Source organism: Martes martes, assembly GCF_963455335.1.
Source record: "Martes martes genome assembly, chromosome: 16".
NCBI lineage: Eukaryota > Metazoa > Chordata > Mammalia > Carnivora > Mustelidae > Martes > Martes martes.
Window position 1 is genome coordinate 51,880,622 of NC_137904.1, and position 21,784 is coordinate 51,902,405.

General features: G+C 39.9%; 1 protein-coding gene across 1 annotated transcript in view; it reads left to right on the forward strand.

The window, feature by feature from the left end:
• PSMD12 (proteasome 26S subunit, non-ATPase 12) overlaps window positions 1-19,147 on the forward strand; it is a 29,362-nt gene extending 10,215 nt beyond the window's left edge. The window contains exons 4-11 of the mRNA XM_080827386.1: window positions 4,004-4,111; window positions 5,070-5,174; window positions 8,741-8,890; window positions 8,983-9,117; window positions 11,196-11,308; window positions 12,084-12,258; window positions 15,604-15,681; window positions 16,651-19,147. Of these exons, the coding sequence (XP_080683512.1) occupies window positions 4,004-4,111; window positions 5,070-5,174; window positions 8,741-8,890; window positions 8,983-9,117; window positions 11,196-11,308; window positions 12,084-12,258; window positions 15,604-15,681; window positions 16,651-16,860 (1,074 nt within the window). The 3' untranslated portion in view covers window positions 16,861-19,147. The remainder of the gene's footprint in view (window positions 1-4,003; window positions 4,112-5,069; window positions 5,175-8,740; window positions 8,891-8,982; window positions 9,118-11,195; window positions 11,309-12,083; window positions 12,259-15,603; window positions 15,682-16,650) is intronic.
• Window positions 19,148-21,784: the final 2,637 nt, after the last annotated feature.

A 21,784-nucleotide genomic window follows, 5' to 3' on the forward strand; every position in this document is an offset into this window, starting at 1 on the left:
GGCATAGATGAACCATTGTCTTCCTCTGATTTTCTTTCTTTCTTTTTTTTTTTTTAAAAAAGATTTTATTTATTTACTTGAGAGAGTGAGAGAGAGAGCTTGAGAGGGGAGAGGGTCAGAGGGAGAAGCAGACTCCCTGTAGAGCTGGGAGCCCGATGTGGGACTCAATCCTGGGACTCCAGGATCATGACCTGAGCTGAAGGCAGTCCCTTAACCAACTGAGCCACCCAGGCACCACCCCTTCCTCTGATTTGCTAAGATATTTACTTTTATTTTTTTTTCTATAGCAGGAGATAAGTACTTTATTATTTTTTTTAATTAACATATAATGTATTATTTGTTTCAGGGGTACAGTTCTGTGATTCATCAGTCTTACACAATTCACAGCACTCACCATAACACATACCCTCCCCAGTGCTAACAGGTTTGCTTTCTATAGGACAGTTTGGAAAGGGCTGCTTATTTATTTGTCTGGAGGCACCCTGGGATAAAGTAAACAAAAATGTGTGTTTATTATAGTACTAGTGCCATTCAAAGCACATATCCAAAAACATGGATTATTAATAGAGTCATAACATTTCAGAGCTAGTAGAAAGGACTGTTTAACTCTGTTGCTTTTCTGATTGAGAAACTGACATTTATATGTCAGACTCTTAGAATGTGAAGAAATGTGCCAGGTAACCTCTAGTTCCGTGCACAATGTAAATCACAAGTGACAGTGGTACATCTTTAGCAGGATGATTTGTTTTGTAAAATTAGACACATAGGGGCACCTGGGTGGCACAGTGGGTTGAGCAGCTGACCCTAGATTTCAGCTCAGGTCATGATCTCAGAGTCGTGGGATGGAGCCCTGCATCAGCCCTGCACTCAGCTCTGACTCTGCTTGTCCCTTTCCCTCTGCTCCTCCCCCAGCTTGCTGTCTTGCACACTCTCTCTCAAATAAATAAGATCGCAAAAAAAATAAAAGTTACACACACAGCAATATAGAGTGAATGATATGGAACAGTGAGTGGCACTAGGAGACATGAAAGGAGGGGGAGGGGGTTTTGATTAGGTTTGTCAGGGACGCTTCCTGGAGGAAAAAGAGTTTGAGCCAGTCTCACAACTGGCTAATGGAGTGACCACAGCTGCAGTGGGGCTCTTCTTTTCGCTGTGACACGTGTCTTCTTAGCTCTGGAAAGTGCTTAAGGACTCAAAATGTGCCTCTCCTTTTCCCATAATTACTCTTTACCTAAAACTTTTCTTTTTGCTCGACCAGACTTAGAAAGTAATGATTTTCTTAAAATAACCTTTTCTAGATTGCTTAAAATTAATGGTTTCTAATTCACTGTCTGTCACTTGAGCCCAGGGGGTAAGCCTCACTCCAACCGTGACTTACCTAATGACTTGTATTTTTTTCAAGGAACAGCAGGATGTTCACTTACCATTAGAATATTGATGTAACTGTTTGTTTTGTTTTTTCTTGTACCCCATCTGATTTCTGTTAATGTAGTTTTTGCACAGCTTTTAGAATTACTAAGTTGTATGCCCTTCTAGAAATCATGGTTATAATTAGTGTTACAGGGATCATTTTTTGAGATACAAGGTGTCCCAGAGCCTTGCACTTATTGAAAGAGTTCTGTTTTATAATAAAACCTTCACTTTCTGGAACTCCTGTGTCTCTGAACAGCCAGTTTTTCAGATAATTAGAAGTTCGACCCGAGCTACATGAGTATTATTTTTCAAGGAAATCTTAACAGGATAGACCATGGGATTTTTTTTTTCAGCATGATTGAGATATAGTTGACAGAAGGTATTATTTACTTTTCTGCTGTCTTAAATGAAATATGCATTTTCTTGATGACAAAGAGTCCCAGTTATTATTCTCAATTATTATGATAATTGATAATGCTGTTTAGAATATGTATTAGAGTTTGCAAACTATAGGCCATGGACCAGATCCTACCTGCTGGCTTTGTAAGTAAAGGTTTTATAAAGAGCCACCCATTTGTTACTTATGGGCAGCTTTGTAGTTACAAAGGCAGAGGTGAATATTTGCCACAGAGACCCTATGGCCCACAGAGTTTAAAATATTTACTATGTAAATACTTACTGAAATTTACTGAAATGTTTTGCTGACCTCTGACCTAGATGATGGAATGTTAGAGCTAGAGGTAATGTAGTCCAACCCATTTATATTATCTGTGAGGAACCTGGGGCAGGGATACATGACCATCAATGTCATATTTTATTGAGGGTACTATGGGTGACCATGGCTGCTTCTCCCTACCCAGGGGTAGAACTATTTAACCTTCTGCTCTGCCCCTGATTCTTTTCTTCAGTCACGGTATCTGCTGGCTGTGACTCCATTGTGTTCACAGCCACTGTTGAACTCTGCTTTTCTCTTCTCTTTCTCTCCCCTTTCATATTTTACAGCTCCTTCTGTGCTTTTTTGCTTGGTCTCAAAAAAAAAAAAAGGCTATTTAGGAAGCCTTTTTTAGATTTTACTTTTTTGGGACGCCTGGATGGCTCAGTTGATTAAGCGGCTGCCTTCGGCTCAGGTCATGATCCCAGGGTCCTGGGATTGAGTCCCACATCAGGCTCCTTGCTCAGCAGGGAGCCTGCTTCTCCCTCTGCCTCTGCCTGCCTCTCTGTCTACCTGTGCTCACTCTCTCTGACAAATAAATAAATAAATAAATAAAATCTTTATAGATTTTACTTTTTTATTTGAGAGAGACAGCATAAGCGGAGAGATGAAGAAGGAGCCAATGTAGGGCTCGATCTCAAGACCCTGAGATCATAATTGAGCTGAAGGCAAATGCCTAACCAGCTGAACCGCCCAGGCGCCCCATCTAGGAAGCCTTCTTTTTTTTTTTTTTTTTTTAAGATTTTATTTATTTATTTGACAGAGATATCACAAATACGCGGAGAGGCAGGCAGAGAGAGAGAGAGGAGGAAGCAGGCTCCCCACTGAGCAGAGAGCCCCATGCGGGGCTTGATCCCAGGACCCTGAGATCATGATCTGAGACGAAGGCAGAGGCTTTAACCCACTGAGCCACACAGGCACCCCTAGGAAGCCTTCTAAGATTTTATTTATTTATTTGACAGACAGATCACAAGTAGGCAGAGAGGCAGGCAGAGAGAGAAGGGAGGAAGCAGGCTCCCCGCCGAGCAGAGAGCCCGATGCGGGGCTTGATCCCAGGACCCTGGGATCATGACCTGAGCCAAAGGCAGAAGCTTTAACCCCCTGAGCCACCCAGGTGCCCCTAGGAAGCCTTCTAATAGACATCTTCAGATACCCCTTTGTGTCATCGGTTCACTGTTGGTAGTGGAGAGGGGTAAAGTCTTTAATCTGAGGTTTCCCTAACCTTTTTGAGTTTATTACTAGGTGTTCAGTACTTCTTAGCTATCAGAGACGTTTTTTTCAATATCTTATTTAAGAGAGAGAGAGTGCATGCACTAGCAGGGGGGAGGGGCAAAAGCAGTCTCCCCAGTGAGCAGCAGGGAGTCCAATGCAGGGCTCTATCCTTGGATCCTAGGAGCATGACCTGAGCTGAAGGCAACTGCTCAACTGACTGAGCCACCCAGGTGCCTCCTATCAGAGGCATTTAAAATTTTTTTTTTAAAGATTTTATTTATTTGACAGCACAAGCAGAGGGAGAGGGAGAAGCAAGACTCCCTGCAGCAGGGAGCCCAACTTGGGGCTTGATCCCAGGACCCTGGGATCACGACCTGAGCTGAAGGCAGTCGCTTAACGAATTTAGCCACCCAGGCACCCCATGAATTTTTTAAACACAAGCTCTACACCCAACATGGGGCTTGAACTTATAACTCTGATATCAAGAGTTGCATGCTCTACAAACTAAGCCAGCCAGGCATTCCTTATGTTTTTATGATAGGCATTTCCATTTCTAGAATTGCTTGGGAAGACTAGATTTGAACATAGCTCGTCCATCAATGAAATACTTTCTTTTTAACTATATAAGGAATGACTCTTACTTATGAATGGTTTTTATTATTTTAGGCTGTTGCAAAAATGGTTCAACAGTGTTGTACTTATGTTGAGGAAATCACAGACCTTCCAATCAAACTTCGATTAATTGATACTCTACGAATGGTTACAGAAGGAAAGGTAAGTTCTCCATTGGCTTAACTCACAGTGAAAAGTCCTGTCTTTTCTATTTTCAGAGATTGTTATGTAGACATTATATCAATAGGTGTGTATTTTTTTTACTATTTTTATTAACATATAATGTATTATTTGCCCCAGGGGTACAGGTCTGTGAATCATCAGGCTTACGCATTTCGCAGCACGCACCATAGCACATACCCTCCTCAGTTGTATATATTTTTTAAGATCACAAAATAAGTCATCACCTTGATTGAACCATTATCTTTGTACATTTCCTTCTGGTATCTTCCCATATACAAATGAATGTATTTATTTATTTTTATATATATATTTCAAAGATTTTATTTTTAAGTAATCTTTTCACCCATCATGGAGCTCAAACAAATGACCATGTTCTTGCAAATGAGCCATCCAGGCACCCCCAAATGAATATATTTAAATAGTGTCAGTCTTGATATATCCAGGTTTTTCTAGGAATTAGTGATCTTACCCCAAGTTTACATGTGGTAATAATGAATCAAAGATAAAGCTAATTCTTCACCCTAGCCTGATCTGCTTGAGATAGCTAAGGTTTCACTCTACTATTTAAAATGATAGAGTACTGGGGAGCCTGGCTGGCTCAGTTCATAGGGCAAGTTGACTCTTGATCTTGGAGTTGGAGTTCGAGCCCCATGTTGGGTGTAGAGCTTACTTAAAAAAAAAGTAACAGCGTATTCACAGTGTAAGTTTAATTTTCAAAATTTCACTGTCTTGTCAGAATCCATTTGTATTTCTTTTGATCCCTTTTTAATAACATATTAACATAATAACAGCTGTATTTGTACATGGAGGATAAAGTGCACAGTAACGGCGGGATAAATACTGTTGGGCTTAGTTTGAATAATAGTTCAACTTTATCTTTAAAATGTTAACACATTTCCATGGCAATTTTGATAATACAAATTTCTCATATTTGTAGATTTATGTTGAAATCGAGCGTGCTCGGCTGACAAAAACATTAGCAACTATAAAAGAACAAAACGGTGATGTGAAGGAGGCAGCCTCCATTTTACAGGAGTTACAGGTAAGGAGTTATATTTAGAATGTGAAAATCTTTATATTTAGTCAGCAGTATTTCTTGTGGAAGTAGCTTATTTTGACACCTTATCACTTTTTCAAAACTACCAAGACTAAGAGCGAGCTGTGGAGCATGAGGTTTATTCAGTACCTGAAAATTATGTAATTAGGGTCCTGATTAAATTTAACTGCTAAAAAGTTTTGAAGAAAAGTTAAAGTCAATGCATTAGTCTTGATTTTGTGCTCTTTGAAAATTTTCATTCTCTTAGAACTTAAATAAAATTAGTAATTCATGTACTGTGTATGCCTTGGGGATTTGCTAATAATCATTAACTTTATTCTGTATGAATATTTGATTGATGGTCAATTTCTAGGCTAAATTATTTTAACAAAGAAAAATTGCCTCATAATTTGCTGTGTTTCAGGACAAATTTTTAAGAGAGATCTTAAAATGAGACAGCAGCGAACTAAGAAATCTGAGAAAAGCGGTAGACTCACTCAAAATTTTCCTTGCGATTTTGATCCATCAAGGTTTCCTCATTACGTTAAATTGCTTACTCTGATTTTTCAGTCATGCGCCATTTTAGCTAAAGGAAGGGAAAAAATAACACTGAGAGTATTCTGTGTGCTGTGCATTGTTTTTATTGTTTTTTAAAAACATGTCCTGTGTTCTCTATACATTTTATCTTCAGTGTTCATACACAATACTATTTTTTTTAACTTTATTTATTTATTTGACAGAGAGAGAGAGATCACATGTAGGCAGAGAGGCAGGCAGAGAGAGATGGGGAAGCAGGCTCCCTGCTGAGCAGAGAGCCTGATGCGGGGCTCGATCCCAGGGTCCTGGGATCATGACCTGAGCCAAAGGCAGAGGCTTTAACCGCCTGAGCCACCCAGGCGCCCCCACAATACTATTTTTTTTTTTTAAAGATTTATTTATCTATTTGACAGAGATCACAAGTAGGCAGAGAGGCAGGCAGAGAGTGGAGGAGGGAGCAGGCTCCCCACCGAGCGGAGAGCCCGATGCGGGACTCGATCCCAGGACCCTGAGATCATGACCGGAGCCGAAGGCAGAGGCTTTATCCCACTGAGCCACCCAGGCGCCCCCACAATACTATTTTTATCCCCATTTTTCTGCCAAGGAAACTGAAACTCAAAGGGATTAAGTAATGGGTGATTAAGTCATTGCCAAGAAGTGGTAAAGTTCAGATTCATACTAGTTCTGTTTGGGTTCAGGCTTCTTTTCTTCTTCTGAATTAAAAGACTTTGTTTTTTAGAGCAATTTTAGGTTCATAACAAAGTCGAGTGGCAAGTACAGAGCGTTCCCCCCCCCCAATGCCGCCCCCCCCAAACATGTACACACATGCCCAACTTCCCCTTCTACCAATATCTCCCACCAGAGTGGAACATTAGTTACAGTTGATAAACCTACATCGACACGTGATCACCCAAAGCCTATAGTTTGCATTAAGGTTCACTCTTGGTGTGGTATGTTCTGCAGATTTTGACAAACGTATAATGACCTGTGTTCATCAATGTAGTATCATGTAAAGTAATTTTACTGCCCTAAAAATTCTCTGTGGTCTACCTATTCCTCCCTCCTCCCCATCCCAACCCCTGGCAACCACTGATCTTTCTGTTGTCTGCATAGCTTTGCCTTCAAACTCTGTTTTGAACCAGGAGGATTGTGTGCCTCATGATTCGACATCCTCTGAGATATTCTTGCCCAAAAAAAGTCACCTCAATTACGAAAAGCTTCTAGGCTTAACTACCAGTTTACAGGATATACTAGGGGCAAAGGAGCCTCTTAAATGATACCACAGGGATGCAATCAGCTTAATTTAGACTCTCAGAAACTATAGGATGATTGGCTTGATTTTGTCAACAAATAAATGTCAAGGAAAAAAGAGCCATAAGAAATGTATCTACCAACTGCAAGTACGAGCCTTATTTGGATTCTGATTTAATTAAAATAAATGAGATAGATATTGGGGACTGATTAGATATTTGGTTATATAAGGAATTTTTAGATAACTTTTTTCGAAGTTTATCTTTTAGAGACACATACTGAAATCTATGATATGTTGTCTGAAATTTGCTTCAAAGTAATTGACACATGGAGAGTGGGTGAAGACATATAAGTGAAACATTGATGGCTCATTGTATAAGTTTTTATTTTCCCTAACAAAAAATTATAAAGAAAACCATGAAATAAAAACCTTTCTCAGTTATAATAATAGTAATAATGAAATAGCCTTACTTCAGTCCACTTTGCTGTTCTACATTTTATAAATTGACTTGCAATATGTCTATGCCAAATATTAAAAATGTTTTTCATAGTATTCAACGTATTTGATTTTCTATATTGTAATTGTATATTTACTGTAACTCTACATTCTCCATCCATTAGGAGTCATATCAACCTTGTTATCTGAATTTTAAAAAGTCTAGGACCTCTTTTTTTCTATAATTTTTTTGTTACATCAATAGCCTGGAAGTGGCATCTTTTTTCGTGTTTAGAATCATCATTTCTTGGGCTCCTGGGTGGCTCAGTTGGTTAAGCGTCTGCCTCCAGCCCATGTCATGATCCCAGGGTCCTGGGGTCGCATCCCATATTAGACTCCTTGCTCAGTGAGGAGTCTGCTTCTCTTTCTCCCTCTGCCTGGCTTGTGCTCACTCTATTTCTCTCTCTCTCTCTCTCAAATAAATAAATAAAATCTTTTAAAAAAATTAATGAACTATTGATGATACACAACTTAAATGAATCTTAGTATTCATAGAGGCAAGCAGAGAGAGAAGGCAGGAAGCAGGCTCCCTGCTGAGCAGAAAGCCCGATGCGGGGCTCGATCCCAGGACGCTGGGATCATGACCTGAGCCGAAGGCAGCGGCGTTAACCCACTGAGCCACCCAGGCGCCCCAATGAATCTTAGTATTCAAAGCATTGTGCTGAATGAACAAACAGTCCTAAGAGGTTGCATTCTGTTTTTGATATTTTTTCTTTTTTTTTTTTTTTAGGATTTTATTTATTTATTTGACAGAGATCACAAGTAGGCAGAGAGGCATGCAGAGAGAGGAGGGGAAGCAGGCTTCCTGCCGAGCAGAGAGCCCAATGTGGGGCCCGATCCCAGGACCCTGGGATCATGACCTGAGCCGAAGCAGAGGCTTTAACCCACTGAGCCACCCAGGCGCCCCAGTTTTTGATATTCTTGAAAAGATATAGCTGTACTGATAGAGAACAGATCATTCTGAGTGGGGGAAGTATGTGCCTATAAAGGGGCAGATGAGGGAGTTTTGGGGTGATAGAACTATTCTGTATCTTGATTGTGATTACACAAGTCTGTACGTGTGTTAAAACTCACAGAACTTTTTACACCAGAAGAAAAAAAAATACATTTTCCTATATAATTTTTTTTAATTGTAAATTCTTGGAGGAAACTAGCTTTTTATATCATCACTCTCTCAGTGTGTGAGAAGCTTCCTATTGTTTGGCAGGTGTGAATATTTCCATACATTTAATTATGCAATTTTTAGAAATTACCAAGTATAAACTTATTTGGGGTCTTACTTTGTTAGGTGGAAACCTACGGGTCAATGGAAAAGAAGGAGAGAGTGGAGTTTATTTTGGAGCAAATGAGGCTCTGCCTGGCTGTGAAGGATTACATTCGCACACAAATCATCAGCAAGAAAATTAACACCAAATTTTTCCAGGAAGAAAATACAGAGGTAAGCATGTCTCTTACTGCAAGTTTACTTTAGAAGTGTTTGGAAAAAACCTATACACCCCAATTTATTTTACCAACCTTTTTTTTTTCCAGAAATTAAAGTTGAAATATTATAATTTAATGATTCAGCTGGATCAGCATGAGGGGTCCTATTTGTCTATTTGTAAGCACTACAGAGCAATATATGATACTCCTTGTATACAGGCAGAAAGCGAAAAGTGGCAACAGGTGAGAATGTATTCTTATATTTGGTTGATACTTACTAGGAGGAATTGCATTTTTTATTTTGAAATGGTTTTAACTTCAGTAATTATATGCGGTTGTGTGGTGCTACGTTCTATTCTGTGTGTTGATAATTCAGTGTATCTTTACTGATCCAAACAAATTGTGGCAGTATTCTAAATTACCACTTTTGAAGAATGTAGCCTTACTGTTTAAAAGGGGGACACCTAGGTAGCTCAGTCGGGTAAGCATCCTGCTCTTGATTTTGGCTCAGGTCATGATTTCAGAGTTGTGAGATCGAGCCCCACATCAGATTCATTCTTTCCCTCTTCCCCTCTCCCCACTCTCCTGCTCACCCATGTGCAAGCATGTTTTAAATAAATAAATAGATAAATAAAATCTTTTAAACCATAGGCTCAAGCCATGATTTGGTGGGCCTGGGATCGAGCCCTGCTTTGGGCTCCTTGCTTAGTGAGGAACCTGCTTCTCCCTCTCCTTCTGCTGTTTGCCCTGCTCATACTCTCTCTCTCTGTCAAATAGATTTTTTTTTTTTTTAAAGATTTTATTTATTTGACAGAGATCACAAGTAGGCAGAGAGTCAGGCAGAGAGAGGAGGAAGCAGGCTCTCCACTGAGCAGAGAGCCCGATGCGGGGCTCGATCCCAGGACCCTGGGATCATGACCCGAGCCGAAGGCAGAGGCTTTAACCCACTGAGCCACCCAGGCGCCCCTCAAATAGATTTTTTAAAAATCTTTTTTTTGAATATATTTTTAAAGATTTTATTTATTTTTTTTTAAAGATTTTATTTATTTGTTTGACAGAGATCACAAGTAGACAGAGAGACAGGCAGAGAGTCGGGGGGGGCAGGCTCCCTGCTGAGCAGAGAGGCCGACTCGGGGCTCGATCCCAGGACCCTGAGATCATGACCTGAGCCGAAGGCAGCGGCTTAACCCAGTGAGCCACCCAGGTGTCCCAAGATTTTATTTATTTATTTGAGAGAGAGAACATGAGCAGAGGGTGGGGGCAGAGGGAGAAGCAGACTCTCTGCTGAGTAGGGAGCCCAATGCAGGACTCAGTCCTGGGACCCTGGTATCGTGACCAGAGCTGAAGGCAGATGTTTAACTGACTGAGCCACCCAGGCACCCCCCACAAAAAATCCTTAAAAAAAAAAAAAAAAAGGGGGGGGGGCAGGGCGCCTGGGTTGGCTCAGTTGGTTAAGCAACTGCCTTCAGCTCGGGTCATGATCCTGGGGTCCCAGGATCGAGTCCCAGATCGGACTCCCTGCCTGGCGGGGAGTCTGCTTCTCCCTCTGATCCTCCCCCCTCTCATTCTCTCTCAAGTAAATAAATAAAATCTTTATGATAAAATTTAGGGGTGCCTGGATGGCTCAGTTGTTAAGCGTCTGCCTTCAGCTCAGGTCATGATCCTGGGTTCCTGGGATCGAGGCCCGCATCGGGCTCTCTGCTCATTGGGAAGCCCTCTCCTCCCTCTCCCACATCCCCTGCTTGTGTTCCCTCCCTCGCTGTGTCTCTCTCTGTCAAATAAATAAATAAAATCTTCTAAAAAAAAATAAAAAATTTATAGCAGGCGCGCCTGGCTGGCTCAGAGCATGTGACGCTTGATCCTTGGGCTCATGAGTTGGTTGGATGTAGAGATGACTTAAAAAAAAAAAAAAAAAAAAACGGAATAAAATAACATATGTATAGCAGGTCACTTGCTAACGAAGGTTAAGGTAAAAGACCTAGCATTACTTTGGAAAATTATTTCACAAAACTGTTTCAAATAGTTTAAATGTATATTCCATGTTTGTGCTGCTAATTTGTTACAAGAACTTTTTCCGTATACATCTGGCACCAAGCAGTAATTCAAGTTAGCATAGACTCACTGTAATTGTTTCAGAGAAACATATGACAAGAAGCCTCTATAAAGGGCAGCTTGGCAGGATGTTTATTCCCTAAGACTTTTGAGTAGAATACCAAACATGAATATATATATGACAATTCTCCCATGATTTTTTAGTTCCTGCCAGAGGTTCCACTTTGTTTCTAAGCTTGCTTATAATCCATTGTGTTATACATTTTTAGGCTCTGAAAAGTGTTGTCCTCTATGTGATCTTGGCTCCTTTTGACAACGAACAGTCAGATTTGGTTCACCGAATAAGTGGTGACAAGAAGTTAGAAGAAATTCCTAAATACAAGTAAGTACCTTTTTTAGCTAGTGCAGTACCTCTCAGCAGAAACACTATTTTGAAAGAAAATAGGTTAACCTAAGTGTACACCTGCTGAATTTGGTTGCTGATAGTGTATTGGTGAATAAAAATAGAGTTCATAAAGTAGTGAAGTGTTTTTTCACGCTGCATTAGGAATTAATGAGCTTATAACACGCTTCATTCTAAACCACTTACCAAGGGCGCCTGGGAGGCTCAGTCAGTTAAGCGTCCGACTATTGGTCTCAGCTCAGGTCTTTATCTTGGGGTTGTGAGCTCGGGCCTCACGCTGGGCTCCAGGCCGGGTGTGGAGCCTGCTTTAAAAATAAAGAAAGAAAGAAAGAAGCCATTCATCAGATATCAAGCTCCCTTTAGCAGCTTTTGGTTAATTAACCATTTGATAGAGTTCAGTCTTCCTAGTGTGGGGTTCTGTGACTTTCAGAAGTGTGTACCATATAGAGCAGACCTGTGCTTCCTGTGCACAGTGGGCTTTTATTTATTAAAAGCTGTCTTTCCTTTATCTGTCTCATTGGTGAGTTTACCTTACTTATTCCAGAGACTGGCAAATATATTGCAGGATATTAAATAGGGGAATGCTCCATTCAGAATTACTGTGGAAGAAATGGTAGGATAGTAGGTAAAATAAATGATAATCAACATAACGTTTTGTTCTACAAATAAAAATTTATATTTAAACATTTGCTGTTATAGTACATGAAATATCATTGTTACAGATTTGGAATATTAAGTTTTATACAATTTACAGGGATCTTTTAAAACTTTTTACCACAATGGAGCTGATGCGTTGGTCCACACTTGTTGAAGACTATGGAATGGAATTAAGGAAAGGGTCTCTTGAGAGTCCGGCAACTGATGTTTTTGGTTCTACAGAGGAAGGTGAAAGAAGGTGGAAAGACTTGAAGAACAGAGTCGTTGAACATGTAAGAGTCGGGCATGATAGAGATGCCATTCTGAAAGTAAAACTTTGTCACATTTGAGCACAAACTTTTATTTTTCACATTTTTGATAGTCAGATGTGGTTTTTTGGAGGTTATGTCTTTAATTCTTTGCCCTAGGATTTTTGTTTTTTGGGTATTTTTGCTATGCCCGGTGTGGTAGTGATGTAAATTTGTTGTCGGAATGTTTATTGTGTATTTCCAAAACCATATCCAAATTTATCTCCTCCCTCTTATTTCCCCCTGCCGTATTCCCCCATTTTTGGCTTTTCAGGAGAAAACAACAACCAAAAAACCACTTGTGTTTTAACATGCTTATTTTGAAGGGACTCTCAAGAGTCCAAAATTTTAGGGACACCTAGCTGGCTCAGTCAGTAAAGCATGTGACTCTTGATCTTGGGATTCTAAGTTTGAGCCTCACATTGGGTTATAGAGATTACTTAAAAATAAAATCTTAAAGAAAAAAGAATCCAAAATTTTTATAGCCTATAAATGAGAAAGAATTTCTTAAGAATGCAGGGGATGGTTGTGAGTGAAAGGCGTTCTTTTTTTTTTTTTAAGATTTTATTTATTTATTTGACAGAGAGAGAGCACAAGTAGGCAGAGAGGCAGGCAGAGAGAGAGAGAGGAGGAAGCAGGCTCCCTGCTGAGCAGAGAGCCCGATGTGGGACTCGATCCCAGGACCCTGAGATCGTGACGTGAGCCGAAGGCAGAGGCCCAACCCACTGAGCCACCCAGGTGCCCAAAAGGCGTTCTTTTTTGATACTTGCTTGGTAGTTTTGGGAACGGGTAGCAAGTCTTAAACCTAATCTTTGACATTCTTGGCATCACTATAAATTGAATTATCTCAGTATTCATTCACATAACAAACATTATTGTGAGCCTTCTCTGTGCCAGACACTGTACAGAGTTGTTGGGACATGTGAGAAAGTAAGACACGGTCCCTTGTCTAGGGAAAAAAAATAAGTTATAGGAGAAGATGCATTTGTAAATAAAAGTATTCTAGATCTCAGGGCACAAATGGTTGTCATGTGGAGTGGAACGTTAAGTGGAGAGTTGACTGATTCCACCTGAAAGGGGGCACCTGGCTGGCCTAGTTGGTAGAGCATAGGACTCTTGATCTCGGGGTTGTGAGTCCAAGCCCTTGTTGGGTGTGGAGGTTACTTAAAATCTTCAAAAAGAAAAAAAAAGAGAAAAAGAAAGATCAGGCTAGATCTGCAGTAATTGACACAGGAGGTAAGATTTGTAAGAAGAGTACCTGGTAAGCAGGCAGATGCGATAGTCTGAGCAGGGAACTTAAGTGCCTCCGAGATCAGGGCTCAGTGAGGAAGGAAGTCGGAGGTATGGAAAGGGTCTGGAACTTAACAAAGTGTATACACTGCAGTAGTGGAAACTTGGAGCTGAGAGGACAATGACCTTACAAAGAACATTCTGGCAATAAGTGTGGAGAATAGATTTTGGAGAGAGACGGGAATAGAGCTGAGAAGACTAAGTGAAGGCCCCTTGTGGGCTCCCATCGAGGTGTGGCTGAGGGACTGAAGAATGGATCGGATGGAATTATTTCAAGAAAGAAAATCAGTAGAATTTGGTCATCATTGATTACATTTTAGGGATGAAGGAAAGGGGGTCTAGAGTGATTGTCCCTCTTGCTAAGAATTTGGTGTTGCCATGGACCCTAATAGAGACAGGAGGAGGGACAGTTTCTTCAAAGACAGTTCATTTTCTCTCCCCACTGTTCCCCATTTTTCCTATGAATGCCATTGTTTTGTTAATAACATAGATAATAATAAAGGGAGGGAACAGTGGCTCAGTTGGTTAAGCATCCTGCTCTTGATTTTGGCTCAGGTCATGATCGCAGCGTCGTAAAATGGAGCCCCCTTTAGGCTTCAAGCTCAACAAGGAGTCTGGTTGAAATTCTTTCTCCCTTTCCCTTGATCCCTAACCCCTGCACACTCTTTCTCTCTAAAATAAATTAATAAATCATTTTTTAAAAAAGAATAATAACAGGAACCATTTCCAGTGAAAATTAGGAAATTTAATTTCAGGTTACCTTTAGTTACAATGATGATAATATGGTGTTTTAAGATGCTCTCCATCATTTTTTGAATCTGAACCTTTTAAACATTTGTGTCATAATTATTAAAGTTTAACTTTAGATTCTTGCATTAGCATTTTAGCATTTAGCATTTTTGCATTTAGCAAAAACCTTTTAGTATGTTTTTGGTTTTTTTTAAGATATTATTATTTGACAGAGAGAGACAAAGAGGGAACACAAGCTTGGGGAGTGGGAGAGGGAGAAGCAGGCTTCCCACTCAGCAGAGAGCCTGATGTGGGCCTGCATCCCAGGACCCTGGGATCATGACCTGAGCTGAAGGCAGATGTTTAACTGACTGAGCCCCCCCGGCCCCCCAGGTTTTGTTTCTTTTTTTTTTTTTTTTTTTAAGATTTTATTTAGTAGGGGCACCTGAGTGGCTTGGGGTTAAAGCCTCTGCCTTCGGCTCAGGTCATGATCCCAGGGTCCTGGGATCAAGCCCTGCATGGGGCTCTCTGCTCAGCAGGGAGCCTGCTTCCCTTCTTCTCTCTCTGCCTGCCTCTCTGCCTGCTTGTGATCTCTGTCAAATAAATAAATAAAATCTTAAAAAAAAGATTTTATTTATTAGATAGCATACAGAAGCAATGGGGAGGGGCAGAGGGAGAAAGAGAAGTAGACTCCCCACTGAGCAGGGAGCCTGAGGACCCTGATACCATGACTTGAGCTAAAGGCAGACACTTAACTCACTGAGCCACCTGGGCATCCCAGTACAGTTAATTTTTAACCACTATTTTAGTTAAGATAAACCTAGATTTTGACTATATATATATTTTCCCCCCAAGATTCTATTTATTTATCTGAAAAAGAGAGAGAACGAGTGGGGGGAGGGGTAGAGGGAGAAGGAGGCTCCCCGCTGAGCAGGGAACCTGATGTTGGGCTCGATCCCAGGCCCCAGGGATCATGACCTGAGCCCAAGTCAAATGCTAAACTGACTCGGCCACTCGGGCACTCCTGACTGTATGTATCTGAAGAGTTGTGGAGAGTATTCAGAATAACTTGCAAATAACTACAGAAACCAAAATATTTCAATTTTGCTTTGTTTCTGAAGTTTAGAACCAGCTTCATTCCAGTGAGCTTCATTCCAGAGCTATAGAGAAAAGCTCTGAATCGGACATTTTAACTAAACCTATTTGGATATGAGAAAAATAAAATAGACCTATTTGGATATGAAAACAAATGGGTTTTTAGCTCTACTGATGACTGTTGTGTGTTCTTCATGCCGTCTGTCCTCTCCCCAGAATATTAGAATAATGGCCAAGTATTACACGAGGATAACAATGAAGAGGATGGCTCAGCTTCTTGATCTGTCTGTCGATGTAAGTAGTTGTAGTTGTTTGTAGCCAGTCATTTTGAATATCAACTGACATGTAAAAATTGAATGAGAAAATCAATTTTGTTTATTATTTAATTTTAAGTTTAGGTGGCAAAGTTTCTCTAGGCTATCTTGAATACCAAAAAATAGCCTAAATATCAAGTTTATAGTTACATTAATATTACGTGTCCCAGTTAAAATCTTCACTTAAATATGGTAGTTTTACATCGATTCATCTGCAGTCCAGGATATATATTTCTATAACGAATATGTCTGGGTTTCCAGAATTGAACCACAGAAAATGTCAGGAAGACTTGACTTCACTTCCCTTGCAGAGAGAGGTCCCAGGTCACATTAGAGGAGCACTGGGTTCGGGTATGGGTTCCTGTTGGTGACATGTACACCACCACAGAGGTGGGGGTCAAACGAGGTGATCCAGAAGCCACTTCTGTCACCAGAGTTTTTCAGTTTAGCTAAAAAAGAAGAATCACGGATGTTAGAGGTCGAAGGTTTGCTCCTTGGTTGGCTTCTCAGCTCCTCACATTTCTGGACAAGGGTATGAGAGTCCTTAGAAGTAAAGTGTCTTGTCCTTGGCTACATAATTGCCAGTGGCAGAGCATATGTTGTAACTCAGCATTTCTGGAAACAAGTTATCTTTATAATGGTTAGGGGGAAACATGTAGACCAAGAGTGGACCAGGTTGCTGTTGGCAGCAGGCTGGCTGGTGCTGTACCAGCAGTGTTGTTTGCAGGAAGGCGGGTTCAAATTCCACCCTGATCCCGAGTAGATGCAGTCTTTTCATTCCTCGGCTGACATAAAATAAGTATATTATTACAGGAAGTCAACAGTTGCTAGCTATGTATAGTGAATTTTAGCTCTGCATATTCTTAGGTCAAGAGTTACATTTTCCTTAAATTTTATTTATTGTCTGTAATTACCCTGTCTTAATCCAAGTTGTCTCTCTCTCTTGCAGGAGTCAGAAGCTTTTCTTTCGAATCTAGTAGTTAACAAGACCATCTTTGCTAAAGTAGACAGGTTGGCAGGAATTATCAACTTCCAGAGACCCAAGGATCCAAATAATTTATTAAATGACTGGTCTCAGAAACTGAACTCACTGATGTCTCTAGTTAACAAAACTACACACCTCATAGCCAAAGAGGAGATGATACATAATCTACAATAAGGGTCTCAACGCCCCTAGTGCTTTTAGAAAAGAGTTAAAAGTGGAAGTCATAAAAAAAAAAAGGACTGTTATGGTGTATATGTTGGGGTTTTTGTTTTTTGTTTTGTTTTGTTTTTCTATTCTCAGCTCCTTTGTCTAAAATGTAAAAGATAGTGAGTATGTTTAAGACCCCTTTTGACCTTTCTTCCCTGATTTTATCATTAACTTTGCATTTGCAATTGGTGCAAAAAAAAAAAAAGACATTTCTGTTGTCTATGTACTCAAAAATTGTGTCATAACTTACCCAAGTGTGTTTTTCTATCATTTGAAAACTTTTTAGCTATTATTTGTTCTCATTCAGCTAACAACCATAATTATAATAACAAAAGCAGTGTATGCACATTGACTTTCTATAGTTACCTGTGTTTCTGAACATTTTGTGGGATAGTGATTTAAGTATTTTTTAAATAAAAGAAATTCTGTTGTAAAGCTATCAATTATTTGGTAGAATTTTAAAAAACAACATAGGACATATAAGAACATTTGGGATCGAGTTGTGATTTGTGAAGAATTTGTATTTTAGATTGTGGCAGAAAGCCTCTAGTCCAAGTGTATGTAGAGTGATCTGGTAGTCTGAAGACTTAACATAGACATAACTTTTTTCCCCCTTGAGTCAAACTGATTTCAGTCACAGTAGCTTGATTTTCATTCCCTTTCCCTGACTTGACCAGTTGTTGAACAAAATCAAGTGACATTGTGTTGACACAGTTTAACACACAAAGTCATTTTTATAAGATTTCTTTGTGGCTTTCACTTAAGGGTCTAATTACATCATTAATGTTCCAAATTCATTATCTTCTTATAGGAGCTTTAGTTCCAGTATATGAACACTGGATTGTAACCTAAAATGCTTCAAAAGATGACAACAACAAAAAACACTCAGCCACCCTCTTAGCAAATGGCATAGTATTGACTTTTTTTTTTTTTTTTTTTTTTTGCAGAGGTTAACAGAAGTAGTTTTACTGTCAAACATCTGAAATCAATTAATAGCAAATTTTGGAAGTTTTTAAAATTTTGATTTATTTCAGGGAAAACTGAAGAATGAAACAACGTTAGAAGCTTATTTAAAATGGTGTTTAAACAAAGAAAGTATGAGGTCTACTTTTTAAAAATCCAAATGAAGGGAGTGGGAGAAAAAGACATTCTGGAAATAGCATTTTTCATAATTCATTTTCATTTAATGATCATTAAATTGTCCTACTCCATGATCCCAGGGCTGGGGACAATTGTGGGATCTCTGCTATTTATGCTGAGTCATTGTGAGTAATAACCTAGTATTAAATCTAATTCTGTTCTTTGGAAATTTAATGTATCGGTCACATTAATAATATAAACATCTGCTACCACTTATTTTAAAAATCTAACCAAAAATATGACAAGGAACATCAGAAGTTCACACTAGCAGTAGGAATATGGTTTAAATTTTCTTCTGAATGAAAAGGATAGAAAATAAAATCATTTTGTATTGTTAATTTGTAAATCAGGTTGGAGCTAATTTGAATCTAGATTCTCATTAACTCCCTAACTCATTACCCTTGTACTTGCCAGACCTAGGTTATTTGGCCAAATACTTGGTTGTTGTAAAGATCTCAAATGGCCTTCTTTGGTCTTTATTTAACATGCTTGCCCTCAAACCAAGCTCTGTGTGTGTTCTGATTTGGTGCCATTTGTAACTGTCCCAGTAACTGAATCCCATTTGATTTAACTGCTCATCCAGCTCTTGTTTTTTTCGCCTCCAGCAAACTTAAATTTCTTAGTGTTACAAAGAAGAATCCATTAACACAGGGCAGTAAAATATTTGAGATGTTCAGAACCCAAAATCCCATCTTCCCTTTCAGACCTAAAGCTAGCTGTTTATGAAAAGAATAGAACCACTTTGTTTTAAATACGGAAAAGATAGTACTTGACTCCTTTTCAGTTTCATTAGGTTACTAACAGGTGACAAGCCACTGTTTTTTGTTTTCGTTTTTTAAATGTTTTTTTTACCCTTTTATTTTTTATATAATTTATGTTTTTATTTTAGAGTTCAGTAGCTACTTGTAATTACCCTCAATTTCCATATGCTCACTAATCATTGGAAAACCAATCTTTAAAATCCATACTGTTTCCTTCTCTCTCTTCTACATGTTACATGTGTGATATAAGTACATAATTCACATTGGTTTTGGCTCCTGAATAGAGCTGCAATAAAAGCACTAATTTGTGGGTGTGTAAAAACCTGTAGAATAAACTCATACTTGTAAAGATCACTTCTTTTTTCAGTTCTCTTGATGTTTAAAACAGAAAGCCATAGGTTTTTCATTCTTAGAAGTCAGGTTCTCTCCATAAATCTTTTCTCAGCAGTGGGAAAACATTGTGCATGTTTGTTTCAAAAGCCAGCTGGTTGGTATTTTTCCCCCTGGGTTCATTCTGATCTGAATTCAGTGACAGACTATGCCTTCCTGGCTCGTGAGCCATGGTTCTCCAATGTAGCCCATGGCAGAATCACCAGCAGGGCACGCTCCAACAGATGCTTGGGTCCCACCCCAGAGTTTCTGATCCAGGAGGTCTGGGGTAGGGCCCACGAATTTTCGTTTCTAGCAAGTCCGCAGGGGTTGCAGATGTCGCTGAAAATACTGCGTGGATGCGAACATCGGTACAGTGAGGAGTAAGCGAGATACTTACTCTGTGTGGTTTGTTTCCAGTCTCGTGATCCGAGGTCTGGTTTTATCTTGCTTGCTGACATGTAGAGAAGTGTTCTTGCTTTCTGAGTGGATGTAAAGCAATGTCTCTCAGTATTTACCATGTTGAAAGAATTGAAGATTGGGAAAATCTCATCATGTTGCTGTCTGTTTCTTTATGAGATTGGAAACTATGTTTATCTTGGTATCCATCATTTCTGTTACATAGTAGAAATGTAAATGCTTATTGAGTTAAATTGTTTCTTAACCAACTAATTTTTTTTAAATCCTTCCTATACCTTTCTGGGATTTTGTTTTGATCCTCAGGTCCAACTTTATATTACCTGTAAGGGTGCAAGTCAGTGGCATTAATTATATTCACAATGTACAACCATTACTAATATCTATTTCCAAAACTTTTTTCAATCATTAAAAAAATATATTTAGTACTACATGCAATATGGGGCCCAAACTCACAACCCCAAGATCGAGTCACATGCTTGGGGCTCCTGAGTAGCTCAGTTGGTTATGCATCTGTCTTAAGCTCAGGTCATGATCCCAGGGTCCTGGGATGGAGCCCTGCATCGAGCTTCTGGTCAGTGGGGAACCTGCTTCTCCCTCTCTGCCCCTTTCCCTGCTCATGTGTTCTCTCTCTCTCAAATAGTTTAAAAGAAAAAAAAAATCACATCCTTTACTGACTCTGCCAACCTGGCACCCCTATTTCCAAAATTTTATCCCAACCAGAAGCTCAGTTAACCATTAGGCAGTAATTCACCATCCCCCTCCCTCTTCCCTAGTCCCTTGGTAGCTCCTAGTCTGCTTTGTATTTCTATGAATTTGCCTACACAAGATACTTCATATAAGTGGAGTTATACAGTACTTTTGTCCTGTGTCTGGCTTATTGCATTTAGTGTAATGTTTCCAGGCTTCATCCGTGTAGCATATATCAGAACTTTGTTTCTTTTATGGCTGAATAGCATTCCAGTGTATGGATATACCACATTCCGTTTGTTCATCTCTCAGTGGTCACTTGGGTTTCCACCATTTGCTTTTTGTGACTAGTGCTGCTATAAATATGGGTGCATGAGTGTCTGAAGTCCTGTTTTCAGTTGTTCTAGGAGTATCTGTATGTTGGCTTTTACAAAATAAAAAGATTTGGGGTGCCTGGGTGGCTCGGTTGAGCATCTGCCCTCAGCTTGGGTCATGGTCCCAGAGTCCTAGGATCGAGCCCTGTGTCGGGCTCTCTGCTCATCAGGGAGCCTGCTTCTCCTCCCTCTGCCTGCTGCTCCCCCTGCTTGAGCTTGCTCTCTTTCTGTCAAATAAATAAAATCTTAAAAAAAAGATTTAGAGGAAACTAACAATTGTGCAGAGTACTTTTCACTCAGATTGCTCATGTTCTTTTATTTTTGAGAAGTTTTTATTTTAATAATTTCTGCACATAATGTGGGGCTCAAACTCACAAACCCTCAGATCAAGAGTCGCATGCTCTTCTGACGGAGCCAGCTCGGCGCCCCAAAGATTTTCATTTTTAAAATTTTTATTATATGTAATTTTTAAATTATTTATTTTAGAGAGAGTGTGTGAGTGGGGGAAGAGAGAGAGGGAGAGAGAGAGAATCCTCAAGCAAATTCCCCACTTAGCACAGAACCCAACATGGGACTCGATCCCAGGACCCTGAGATCACGACCTGAACTGAGATTGAGAGTCACCGACAGAGCAACTCAGGTGCCCCTGCCCAGAGATTTTTTACTTCTAAGTACTCTCCACACCCAATGTGGGCTTGAACTCACGACCTTGAGATCAGGAGTTGCATGCTCCACCAACTGAGCCAGCCAGGTGTCCTGCACATTAGCTTTTTTTTTTTTTTTTTTTTTTAGATTTTTTATTTATTTATTTGACAGAGAGATCACAAGTAGGCAGAGAGGCAGGCAGAGAGAGAGGAGGAAGCAGGCTCCCCGCTGAGCAGAGAGCCCGATGCGGGGCTCGATCCCAGGACCCTGAGATCATGACCTGAGCCGAAGGCAGAGGCTCTAACCCACTGAGCCACCCAGGCGCCCCTGCACGTTAGCTTTTTTTTTTTTTTAACATTTTTTTGTAAGATTTTATTTATTCATTTGACAGACAGCGATCATAAGTAGGCAGAGAGACAGGCAGAGAAGAGGAAGCAGGCTCCCTGCTGAGCAGACAGCCCGATGCAGGGCTCGATCCCAGGACCCTGGGATCAT